At 50.5% G+C, this 12,554-nt stretch overlaps 1 protein-coding gene across 1 annotated transcript; it reads left to right on the plus strand.

Annotated features, from left to right (window-relative positions):
- Positions 1-237: 237 nt before the first annotated feature.
- Positions 238-5,980, plus strand: selenbp1 (selenium binding protein 1). The gene is made up of 12 exons (XM_085917711.1): positions 238-341; positions 1,506-1,559; positions 1,625-1,737; positions 1,973-2,158; positions 2,750-2,870; positions 2,927-3,109; positions 3,339-3,520; positions 3,658-3,736; positions 3,813-3,934; positions 4,005-4,091; positions 4,695-4,813; positions 4,917-5,980. Exons 1-12 carry the CDS (start codon positions 338-340, stop codon positions 5,077-5,079), a joined length of 1,413 nt encoding a protein of 470 aa, XP_085773837.1. The 5' UTR covers positions 238-337; the 3' UTR covers positions 5,080-5,980.
- The last annotated feature ends 6,574 nt before the right edge of the window (positions 5,981-12,554 follow it).

The raw sequence follows: 12,554 nt of genomic DNA on the forward strand, positions 1-12,554 counted from the left end.
CAAGTTGTCCACAATTGGAGCCAATTTTGCCTGGCTCACTTTGGAGGTGACGGCCCTGCTTGCGCAAGTGAGCCGCCCTTGGCCCCAAACAGCCAAAGATCCATTTGCTCTTTTGCTTTGTCATGTGACATGCAAAGCAAAAGGAAGAGCCACTTCCCAGCCAGTTAGCTCTGGCAGAGTTTATTGGGCTTCTCCCCAAAAGCTCCGCCTGCCACCCCCTCTGCTCTCATCTCCGCCCTCATTGGTGGGCCAAACCCACAAAAGTGTGTGCGTGAGGCCCAGAGTTTGTTTTCTCGTATGTGTGCATGCTGACTGCTAAACACCAGTGAGCGTCGACATGGGTGAGTGAGCTTCTGCAAACGTAATAGCCCACTCGTACGACAAACATGCTTTTGTTGCTTTTGTGTAAAATGCTTGTCGTTGCTCCGTGCATGCAGCTACAAGGTATGCGAGATCTTGATATTGTGGCGTGCAATCCTATACTGGGATTCACTTCGTGTTTTTCTTGAAGTCTGCTGCACCTTTTTGTTGAACCAGATGACCTTGACCCCACACACTGGCAAGCTTTCGAAAAGGTGAATGCAGACCAAGAAACAACATGCGTAACTTCAATGCAGATGCGTGTTTGTTCATCCCAAAAGTCGACAAGAGGCGACTTTCAGTCAAAGACTGGCCTTCATTTTGTGCACTCAGCAAAATGTCGCTGTTGGTACTGGCGCAGCTTGTCCCGGAAGTGGGTTCCACGGGGGCAACTAAGTCCTGAGGTGACCTTCCCTAGGCCGCCAAACAAAACCGGGGCTGTTTACCACAGCTCAGCGACAACAAAATAGACGGCCAGTCGCTTTCTTCCTCCTCAGAAAATATTCTGCTGGCGCAAAAGATTGCAAGGGAACCCTTGAGCGCTGCTAGCAGGAACAGGTGTGCGACAGAACCATTCTCACTTTCACGAATGACTGGATGACAGAGACCCGGCCGGAGGCGCGGCTTTTTTCTGCCTCACAGGGGATTCGTTGGCACAGGTTGACGGTCTACCAGGCGCCCTTGTGCGTGGCCCACCTGACTATGCTCATAACTGGTTCCAATGTGGGCTAGAGTCGAATGAGCTTGCTTGAGAGTGGAAATGTTGCCCGCACTTGTGAATGCACTTGTTTTTCTCCAAATCTTTTGACATTTGGCCTGGTGGGAGGCCGCTGCCAGCTGCAAAAGTCCAACCAGAGTCTTGCACTGATCAACTTGACTGGAGCTGCAACACGGGGACAGCTGGTTAATATTCAACCCAGGCTTTCGTAACGCTCATTGATTGTTGGGGCCTGGAATGGCCAGTGGTTCTGTGATCTGGATGAGTGTGAGCGACTTTTGTTGTACACGCGCCTCCTGCCTTTTCCCACATTTGCTCACCTCACCGCGTTCCTCTTTCCTTCAACAATGGGGTGGGCTTGGGGTCAGACTGGGTGGGGCTGCCACATCGTGTATCACAATACACCTTTGCCCTCGCTTGTGCGCAGCTGGCTGCTCAGGATGTGGACCGGGATACGCGAGCCCGCTCGACGCCATGAAGGGTGAGTGGGTGTGTTTGCGCATGTCTGCGTGTGTGCACATCACCAAGCGTACATGCATATTGAAGGCGATCGTGAGAAGATTGTGTATCTTCCGTGCATCTACCGCAACACGGCCACCCACCAGGCCGACTACTTAGCCACCGTGGACGTGGACCCAGACTCTTCGTCCTACTGCCAGGTATGTATCCATTATCGTCACCCTGCCCCTCCCTAAGGAGATGATGTTACCATAAGGAGCATTTTAATATTTGCAGATAGCTTCTTGCCTCTGCGGGATATGCGCTTGTATTGATCCCTCTTTTTTTGAGGTTTTATAAACTTGAGCAGAACCAGTTGCTCATTTATTGCTGTTGAGGGAAATTCAGCAGCAAGTTTGAAAGTGGCCTGGTTGGACGCTGCGGCTTGTCTTGCAGGTGGTGCACCGCCTTCCCATGCCCAACGTCAACGATGAGCTCCACCACAGCGGCTGGAATGCGTGCAGTAGCTGCTTCGGCGACGCCTCCAAGAAGCGAAACCGCCTCATCCTGCCGGCTCTCATCTCCTCTCGGGTCTATGTGGTGGACGTTGGCGCCGACCCCCGAAAGCCCAGACTCCACAAGGTCCGTCCTGCACCTCGCAGTCACTCTTGCGCGTCGGCTCAGTGTAATTCCTTTCAGGCTTGCCACAATTTCCTTCGGGAATCCAATTTTCTTCTCAGCCGTTTTTAACCTACATCATTTTGTCAAATCCTTCCAAGCGACTTGACTTCCAAACGACATCAAGCAGGCGGCTAAGAAACAAAGATATGCCATATTACAGCGGGCAGAGAGGCTCAAATTGGATGATGCACGGTAACCCGTTTTGCCTAAGACTTTGGTTTGTCTGCCTGAAAGTGCGCACACGTACTGCTCCGACCGAGGACATGACGCTGTCGCTGCTGCGAGCTTCTGTACGGCGCAGGCAGGATTGACAAACTCACGATCACACACATTGCCAACACACACTTGCGTGTTGTCATCTTGAAATTAGACAAGGATCATGTTTTCTGCAGAAAGTCTTCAGGTTCTGAGTCAAGTACTGAGCCTTTAATCCTGAGTTCTCACAGAGCCAGCGGCTCGTGTCTCCTTCTCTGCTTTTGGATGCCGAGTGAGGCGGCGCTTGGCTCCTCAAAGGTGACGGCGAGTCACGTGGCCCTTGTCTCGTCTTCTCAGATCGTGGAGCCTGTGGATCTGTATTGGAAATGCGGCCTGGCCAACCCCCACACCAGCCACTGTCTGGGCAGCGGTCAGATCCTGATCAGTTGCATGGGAGACCCCTCCGGGGGCGGAAAAGGTCAGACCACCACCACAGGCTGTCAACTCCAAGGTTTGGGACTGTTGATTTCTCAGGTGGCTTTGTGCTGCTGGATGCTGAGACCTTTGAGGTGATTGGCAACTGGGAGCATCCTGGTGAGGCGGCCCCCTTCGGCTATGACTTTTGGTACCAGCCTCGCCACAATGTGATGATCAGCAGTGAGTGGGGAGCCCCCAAAGTCCTTGCAGAGGGTTTTAATCCTGCTCATGTTGCAGAAGGTGAGAGGTCTTTCTTATTTCCCTCCTCAAAATGCGCTTGACTCAAGATATTGATCAAACATTCCTTGATTTTGAAGCTGGCCTTTTCTGGTCTTACCCGCCGGACCTCATAGATTGATTATCGGGTTCTAGTAGTCCAAAGCCAGATCGGGGTCGAGGTTCTGGTCGGCACCAACTCAGCATCTGAATCTCGAACCCAACAGCCAATGCAGGTTCCTTGTTGTTCCAGGCCATTATGGTACTTCCCTCCACGTGTGGAATTGGAGCACCCATAAGAGGGTGCAGACCCTGGATCTGGGAGAAGAGGGTGCCATTCCTCTTGAGGTCCGGTTTCTCCATGACCCAGATGCCACAGAAGGTTTTGTGGGCTGTGCCCTAAGGGGGAACGTGTTCCGGTTTTACAGAGAACCAGTGGGTGACTACTTGGCAAGGCCCAACTTGCCAGAGCTCTTCCGCTTTGGAAGCTGCCTGCCGCCTTCTACTGTCACCTTTGTCCACAATTGTCCTCTTTTGCACCGTTCCGTTTCATGTCACATTTTGTCCCTCAGACAGGAATGTGGGCTGCAGAGAAGGTCATAGGTGTTCCCAGTAAGAAAGTCGAAGGATGGATTCTGCCTGACATGCCAGGTCTGCGGCAACACCAGCCTGAGTTGCCTGTCTGTCTGCATGTCTGTCTGTCTAATACCTGTCTGCATGTCTGTAGGCCTGATCACTGACATACTGATCTCTTTGGATGACCGCTTCCTTTACTTCAGCAATTGGCTGCATGGTGACATCAGACAGTATGACATCAGCGACACCAGGAACCCTCGACTGGTTGGACAGGTCAGATGTCATATGACTGCACGTCCACAGGCGGAGAGAGAGGATTTACTTTGCATCTGTGTGTCCCCAGGTGTTTTTGGGAGGCAGTATCACCAGTGATGGACCGGTCCAAGTCCTAGAGGACCCAGATAACCAGCCCCCCCCCCGTTTTATTCAGGTCTCTCAGACAGGATACCTGCCTGACTTTCGTCTATGTTTGTCTGTCGTCTACTGGCTTGTCCATTTAGCTAGTTTGCGCTTAGTAGTCATCTGTCTGCTTGACTTCCTTGTCAAGCCTGCTTCCAAAACAAAAACAACAGTGACCAGTATGTTTTTGTTGTGTTCTCCACAAAACCCTCTGTGAACTGAGCCAGCCTGTTACTGGGGTGCTGTGTTACTGGGTAATTGCTGGTGTTACCAGCTCGCAGCGGAGCAACAACAGCATGTTTGTCTTATGGGCACGGCTTTGACTCAGTGAGTTGAGCAGCTTCGCTAGTGACCCAAGCCAACTGTTCCAGACTTGGCTGCTTTTGCAAATCAGCAGCAAAACACAACAAAACTATGCTGCTCTAGGTTTTTTTTTCTTGGTTAAGCAGGCGAATGTATCATCTGTCTGTCAAGTTATCACTTGTTTATTTTGCTACCTACGACCAACCCTTTTCAAGCCGTCCAGCTATCTATCCCTCTGTCTTTGTGCAGTAGCTGTCTTATCACCGGTCTGTCTAGCTTGCTAGCAAACTTTGCTCTAGTTGTCTACTTACCTGTCTGCGCGTGTGTCTAGGGGAAGCGTGTCTCTGGTGGTCCTCAGATGTTACAGTTAAGTTTGGATGGTCGAAGGTTATATGTAACTACGTCACTCTACAGTGGCTGGGACAAACAGTTCTACCCTGAAATGGTCCGGTTAGTGTCTTTTTCACACATACACACACACACACACACACACACACACACACGAAGACTGTTTGGGCAGCAATGATGCTAACGTTGCTAATGCCATTTGCAGGGAGGGGTCGGTAATGATGCAAATCCATGTGGACTCCCTCAAGGGGGGTCTAACTCTCAATGAGAACTTCCTCGTGGACTTCGGCAAGGAGCCCGGTGGTCCGGCACTGGCTCATGAGCTGAGGTACCCGGGAGGAGACTGCACATCTGACATCTGGCCGTAACACCCAAACATTCGCTGCTTCTTCTAAAGGGTGCCTGTCAGTCAAATTTGATTTGTGCTTCCAATTTGAAGCTCAACACATGGTTTTGTTTGAATGTTAACACGTGTGATTGTAAATGCAAATTGAAAAGACCTAATAATGATTATTGTGATCTTACTAAGAGAGCAGCAGGACTGGGGCCCACGGTTGTACTTGGTACAATAAATGTGTGTCGCCCCAAAAGGCCTGTTGAGGAGAGTTGTTTTTTTTTTTTACCAAAAAGCCAAGTGCGGCCAGCTCGATTGTTGCCACCTGTTTCAGGTGACTGTGCCATCTTCAAAATCCTTGGCCTTTTACTGGATCAAGCCATTCATCTTGATTTACACTTCACATTAAAACTGAAACCTGTTCACTGGAAAAATATTTCTAAGTTGAGGTCCATATTATGGCATTGTGAAGTAGAAATGAGTCCAGATTGCGCTCTCTATTTTTGTTGCTAATGGTAACATAACATTCCATCCATCCATTATCTTCTCCTAACAAGGGTCACAGGTGTGCTGGAGCCTATTGCAGGGGACAATCTCAACTGGTCGCCAGACAATCACAGGGCACACAGAGATTAATTACCATTCGCACACTCACTCACACCTACGGGCAATTTGGAGCGCTCAATCAGCCTACCGTGCATGTTTTCGGAACGTGGGAGGAAAGTGATGCAGGCACATGGAGAATATGCAAACTTCACACAGGAAAGTTTGTGTTGAGATTCACACATTTTAAAACTAACAAGCTAAAACGAGCCAGCCACAAATTCATAGTCCATCCATCCATCCTCCTCCGCTTATCCGGAGTCAGGTCGTGGGGGCAGCAGTTTTAGGAGGGACTCCCAGACTTCCCTGTCTCCAGCCACTTCATCCAGTTCATCCAAGGCGTTCCCAGGCCAGCCTAGAGACATAGTCTCTCCAGCGCGTCCTGGGTAGTCCCTGGGGTCTCCTACCGGTGGGACATGCCCGGAACACCTCCCCAGGGAGGCGTCCAGGGGGCATCCTGATGAGATGCCCGAGCCACCTCATCTGGCTCCTCTCAACGTGGAGGAGAAGCGGCTCTACTCCCTTCCGGATGACCGAGCTTGCAACCTTATCTCTAAGGGAGAGCCCGGATACCCTCCGGAGGAAACTAATTTCGGCCGCTTTTATCTGAGATCTCGTTCTTTCGGTCACGACCCATAGCTCGTGACCATAGGTGAGGGTAGGAGCGTAGATCGACCGATAAAGTGAGAGCTTTGCCTTTTGGCTCAGCTCTCTCTTCACCACGACGGACCGGTACAGAGTCCGCATTACTGCCGACACTGCACCGATCCGCCTGTCGAGCTCGCGCTCCATCCTGCCCTCACTCGTGAAAAAGACCCCAAGATACTTGCCTCCACTTGGGGCAGGATCTCATCCCCCGATCTAAAGAGGGCATTCCACCCTTTTCTGACCGAGGACCATGGGCTCGGATTTGGAGGTGCTGACTCTCATCCCGATCGCTTCACACTCGGCTGCGAACCGCCCCAGTGAGAGCTGGAGATCACGGCTTGAAGAAGCCAACAGCACCATGTCATCTGAAAAAAGCAGAGACGCATTGCTGAGGTCCCCAAATCGAACACCCTCAATGCCTCGGCTGCGCCTAGAAATTCTGTCCATAAAAGTTATGAACAGAATCGGTGACAAAGGGCAGCCTTGGTGGAGTCCAACCCTCACTGGGAACGAATCCGACTTACTGCTGGAAATGCGGACCAAACTCTGGCATCGGTGATACAGGGACTGAACCACCAGTTGGCTTGGCACCCCGTACTCCCAAAGCACCCGCCACAGAACTTCCCGAGGGACACGGTCGAACGCCTTCTTCAAGTCCACAAAACACATGTGGACTGGTTGAGCGAACTCCCATGCCCCCTCGAGGATCCTGCCGAGGATGTAGAGCTGGTCCACTGTTCCACGGCCAGGACGAAAGCCACACTGCTCCTCCTGAATCCGAGGTTCGACCTCTCGACGGATCCTCTTCTCCAGCACCTCTTACCAGGGAGGCTGAGGAGTGTGATTCCTCTATAGTTGGAACACACCCTCCGGTCCCCCTTCTTAAAGAGGGTAACCACCTCCCCTGACATCCAGAGCCTTTAAAAACTCTGGGCGAATGTCATCCACCCCCGGGGCCCTGCCCCCGAGGAGTTTTTTTTAACTACCTCAGTGACTTTGTCCCCAGAGATTGGAGAGTCAACCTCAGAGTCTCCAGCCCCTGCTTCCACAATGGAAGGCGTATCGATGGAAATGAGGAGGTCTTCCAAGTACCCTCCCCACCGACTCACGACGTCCCGAGTCGAGGTCAGCAGCGCGCCATCTCCACTGTAAACAGTGTTGATGGTGCGCTGCTTCCCCCTCCTGAGACGCCGGATGGTGGACCAGAATTTCCTTGAAGGCGTCCGGAAGTCGTTCTCCATGGCCTCGCCAAACTCCTCCCACGCCTGGGTTTTTGCCTCAGCAACCGCCGAAGCCGCGTTCCGCTTGGCCATCCGGTACCTGTCAGCTGCCTCCGGAAACGGCCCGATAGGACTCCTTCTTCAACTTGAAGGCATCCCTTACTGCCGGTGTCCACCAGCGGGTTCAGGGATTGCTGCCACGACAGGCACCAACCACCTTACGGCCACAGCTCCGGTCGGCTGGCTCAACAATGGAGGCACGGAACATGGTCCACTTGGACTCAATGTCCTCTGCCTCCGGAGTGTTAGAATACAAATTTTTAGCTATTGATCTGACTCCAAATTGCGACGAACACTTAACACAAGTTGCTATGTCCCAATCCACACACTGGCACACCTAACAATTTTGCGAGGTCATTCTGTCAAAGAGAAGACCAGTAGATCAATCAGACCAAATTTACCAATTGTTTATTCCTAACAAAGCGCACTAACACAGGCCTGGGTCCCGGGTCCCTCACACTAAAACTAAAACGTTTTTGTGACCACCAAAAGACGACACATTCTTCCGGGTTGCCCAGTTTTAAACATACACAATATGAATATTAAAACATGCAAAACATTGTGTGATGATTGGTCGATGGCCATCTCCTCCCCGTCGAGGTGTCATCACTCTGGTCAGGGGCTGGGCTTTCTCCTCTCGAAGCCCAACCACCTGGACGTGGTGTTGTTCTTTGTTCTCGTTCCTCACCGACCTTGAGGTGTTATCGTCCGGTACTCCCTTCGTCCCATACCGTCCCTTACTCTCTTCGTCTGGTACTCCCTTCCTGGGCCTGTTCCACAACACTTCAAAGAAGTTCATGCAGTGTGCCTGCACATTCTTCACCCCCACCAATCCACACAAGCACTCTAATATTAGATATTATATTGATATGATTATAAGTTTAACACAACCTAAAAAAATATGTTTGCAAACTGTTGAAAGCACATTTCCCTTTATTCCTTCTCATGACCTCATTTATGAGGTCATCACCCCCAAACAGCTACCAGCGCGCTATCGGTCCTTCCTTCCCCCCGCGGCTCATGTTGAGTCACCAGGGTATATTGGCCCATTGGTGGCAACGGGCCAACGGTTCTCTCGATCAACCGGACAGTGAGTGATCTAATACATGGAATAGAAAACAACCGCATAACATCATAATTGTAGCAAAAATAGCCACAGCTACAAGCACAGACATGATGAGCCCTTTCCAGTTTCCAAACGGTTTCATCCAATCAGACCAAATATTGGTGTGTACACCTGAATGATCTTTCAGCTTTTTGTTCAGTGTCCTTAATCCTTCCAACGCCTTGGTCAGTCGGCCCCCTGGTGCCGTGCTGTTTGGGATGAAAGTACAACATGCATCACCAAACATTCCACACACACCATGTTCCTTAGCCAATAGCACGTCCAACGCAATTCTATTTTGGAAAGCCATTAATGATGTTGCGGCCAATTGTTCATGAACTGCAGCAAATGATTCAGTTGTATAATTACCCAGTCGTTGGACATTGTAGTGAACGTAATTAATACGGTCTACATTTTTATTGGGGGTGATCCATAGGAAGATACTTTCGAATCCCAAGGCCACTTGATTAACGAGTTTATACTCATCTGGTACACCTCGAGGCACTCCTATAGCGTCAATATATGTTGGATCGTCGTCGCTCAACCACGGGGGCAAAACGTCTCTTTTGGCTCGCATCAGGAGCTCCGCCAATGGGGACTCCAGGTCCCAATTGAGATTCTGTATTTCAATGGGGACAACCACCGCAGGCATTATCAAAGACACGAGGGCACAGATACCTGATGCATTCCTTGGCAAGCGATCATAGAATTTGTCATCACCACACCACAACCAGATGTCTGCACGAGAGAGAGGAGAGGTTAGAGTCAGTGACAAATTGAATTTGCATCATGTGGGATCTATTGTCCCAATACTTGTGCCAGTTCACTTTAACTTTAAACATGTCATTTTTTGTTGAGTCACATGGTTGTCAAAAATGGGCTTTCTTTTTTAGTGAATAATTGTATGCCGTGACTCTCCACTGCCCTCTCAACTGAGGACAAACCAAACTCATACCCAAAGCATTGAAAAACCATAAATAAAATAAAACAACCACATTTCTCCATATGTTAACTTCTTTTGTCCATGACATGAAGCAACTACAAACTGTCCATCCTCTTTACATTGGTGAATACATGTCCCTTCTTTGTCTGGTGGGGCTAAATCCAATACTTCCTTTACCTGTTCAATTTGCTTCCTCCACACCCTTCTCTGGTACTTTTCCAATTTGTCCTGTAACCTTTGGTTTGTCTCTGTCCAATTAAACAACGTGACATACGTTTGCCAATTTCCGCTGTCACATCTCTGTCTCAAACCTCCCTGTTCCTCTCGTGAGAGCTCTTCTGTTGTGTTCACCTTAGCTTCATAAACTACTTCTCCTCTGTATCGATATTGTCTATTTGTACTGTCTGGTGAAATTTGAATCTGGGACGTTTTCTGCTGGATGGTCTCATCAATTGTCATCAATGTCCACACAAAAAGACAACTTAATAAAAATAGCAATACTAAAATTAATTCTGAAAAATCCGAAAAACCTTTCGAGCCCTCCCCTTTACTTTTCCGTATTGCTGCTCCGGGACACGGCCAAACAGGGATTCATCCTGACGGAACAAACTCTGAAGCCGGACGTAGGTGTGAGTAGTGATACCGCCGGCGTCCTTTGAAGTCAAGCTGGGCCGCGTGAGACCTCCTAGCCAAGACACGAAAGGGGCCCTTCCACCTGGGCTCCGTCCACTTTCTGGAGATGACTCGGACGTGCACGTACGGTGTGAGCTGTTTCTCCACCGACACGCCTTCCTCCGCCGCAGCTGCAGCGGATTTCTCTCCAATTTGTGCAGAAACACTGGACACCAAAGCAGACAAATAGGACCAGTATGCTGTATGAGACAAATTTGGTACCGTAACATCCTCCGGTGGGACGAGCGTCGTTGCTGGTCCCGGCATTAGACGACCTGTCATCAATTCAAACGGTGCAAATCCAGTGTGCCTGTTAACAGATTGCTGCACAGACAACAAAGCAAGCGGAATCGCTTGAAGCCAATTCATTTTCGTTTGAGCCATAATTTTGGCCAGTTTTTCCTTCAATCTCCGGTTCATTCGTTCAACTTTGCCCTGTCTCAGAGGATGGTAGAAACTGCCAAATCGATGCTTCAAACCCAAAATTGATTCCACCTTGGCCAAGGCTTTGTTGTTAAAGTGTGTACCATTGTCAGAGCGGATCAGGGCCGGAAAACCATGTGTGGGGATGCAATGGGTGATCAAAGCCTTGATCACAGCATCAGAATCTTCCTTCGAGCACGGATATGCCGCAGGCCAGCCTGAATGCGTCAACCAACACAAGCAAAAAGCGTTTCTCATTCACTCTTGTATACATGTCGGTGAAATCAATCATCACCTCTGCTCCAGGCCACGGGGTCGGCTGAAACAGGCCGGGCTTAGGCTTTAACGTAGGACGTGCATTGAATGTCTGGCAGGACTCATAATCCGCAACGAATTTCCAGACCATGTCCGAGAGTCTGGGATGCCACCAACTTCGAAGATGGATCATCATGGGATGGGGACCCACATTGGAAGTTGTGTGTGCCTGTGACAGGATCTCCGCCATTAGCCTTCCCTCCGGAAGAGCGGGCTGGCCTTTGGGTCCTACCCACAAGCCATCTGATCGTTTGACAGCCCTTGCTGCCAGCCAGACAGATTTTTGTTCCGGGGACGTGGCATCCTGGGTGGCACACAGATCGGCATGTGAGAGCGACAGAGGCAAACAGGAGTCGGGGTGTTCCCCGTCCAGGATTACTGGACCACAGGACACCAACATCATCTCCAGCAATCCTGTGTCTGCCATGGGTTGTTTAATTTGGTATGGATTCTGAGACTCAGACCAGTACAAATTAGGAATGTGAGTTTTCCGCCAATCGGTCTGTTGCAACAACTGCTTGACCATTGAGCCCAATTGTCTGGCCTCGTGTCCTGGGCCAAGAGCCAGCGAAATGTGTGGCACCCCTTCCTCTGTCATTTTGAACCACTGCATTTGTTCATATGTCAGTTCAGTTGCCACTGCAACTCCCTCTATACCAATCAAAATGCGTGATGAAGTTAAATCCCACATGTGCCCCTCAATTTCTTCAAACAAATCCCGATATACATCATCACTTTTCCGGTCATAATATAGAATGCAATGCAAAGGATCAACAGGTGGGTGGTATGGCGCCAGTGAGCAGATCCAGGGTTTCCACGGTAGGTAGGTTGAGAACACACCACCACCCGCAGGGGTCTCTGGCTCCAGCTTGGCCCAGTAGATGGTTGCAGTTTCTGCTTCTGTTGGTAGGGGCGCCATCAAATAGATCGTAGTGTCTGTGGAATGGATGTATTTGTGCCACAGTCTATACCCCGTCCGGGTGATCACAGTTTCAAGTGGTTTGGTAAAAGGCAGAGTTCGTGGTTGTCCCGAGAAGCTGCTAAAGTTGTTGTTTTCTTTGACAGTGAGGATACAGGAAGGGCAGTGTTTATGGATGAATAAATTGCTCCTGTGTCCACCAGCATCTGCACAGGTTTTCCCTCCACTGTCACATGAAGCACTGGCTCCGCTGGGCCACTGCTTCTCTGGCTCCCCGGGTAGCCCTATTCAAATTGTCTACACCAGAGATCATCATGTTGGTAGTACTGACCTCCGTGTGTTTGTGGCTGTTGCCAGGGCCGTTCACCAGACGGAGCTGTTCCTGCCTGTTTCATCGGCGCCTCGGGTTGATGTGGCGGGCCTCCGGCTGGGCGGGCGGCTCCGCGCGGTCGATACTGCGGGCATTCTCTTGCCCAGTGAACGGTTTCGCCGCAGATGAAGCATGCGTTGGGCGAATGGGGTTTGTATGTTGCCCTCCCCGGGTAAGCAGGTGCATTCCCTCCCCGGCCTCTGTATCCGCCTGAGGAGCCTGTGACATTTG

This window comes from Syngnathus leptorhynchus, chromosome 8, assembly GCF_054491065.1.
Source record: "Syngnathus leptorhynchus isolate UIUO chromosome 8, UIUO_Slep, whole genome shotgun sequence".
In the NCBI taxonomy this organism is placed as follows: Eukaryota; Metazoa; Chordata; class Actinopteri; order Syngnathiformes; family Syngnathidae; genus Syngnathus; species Syngnathus leptorhynchus.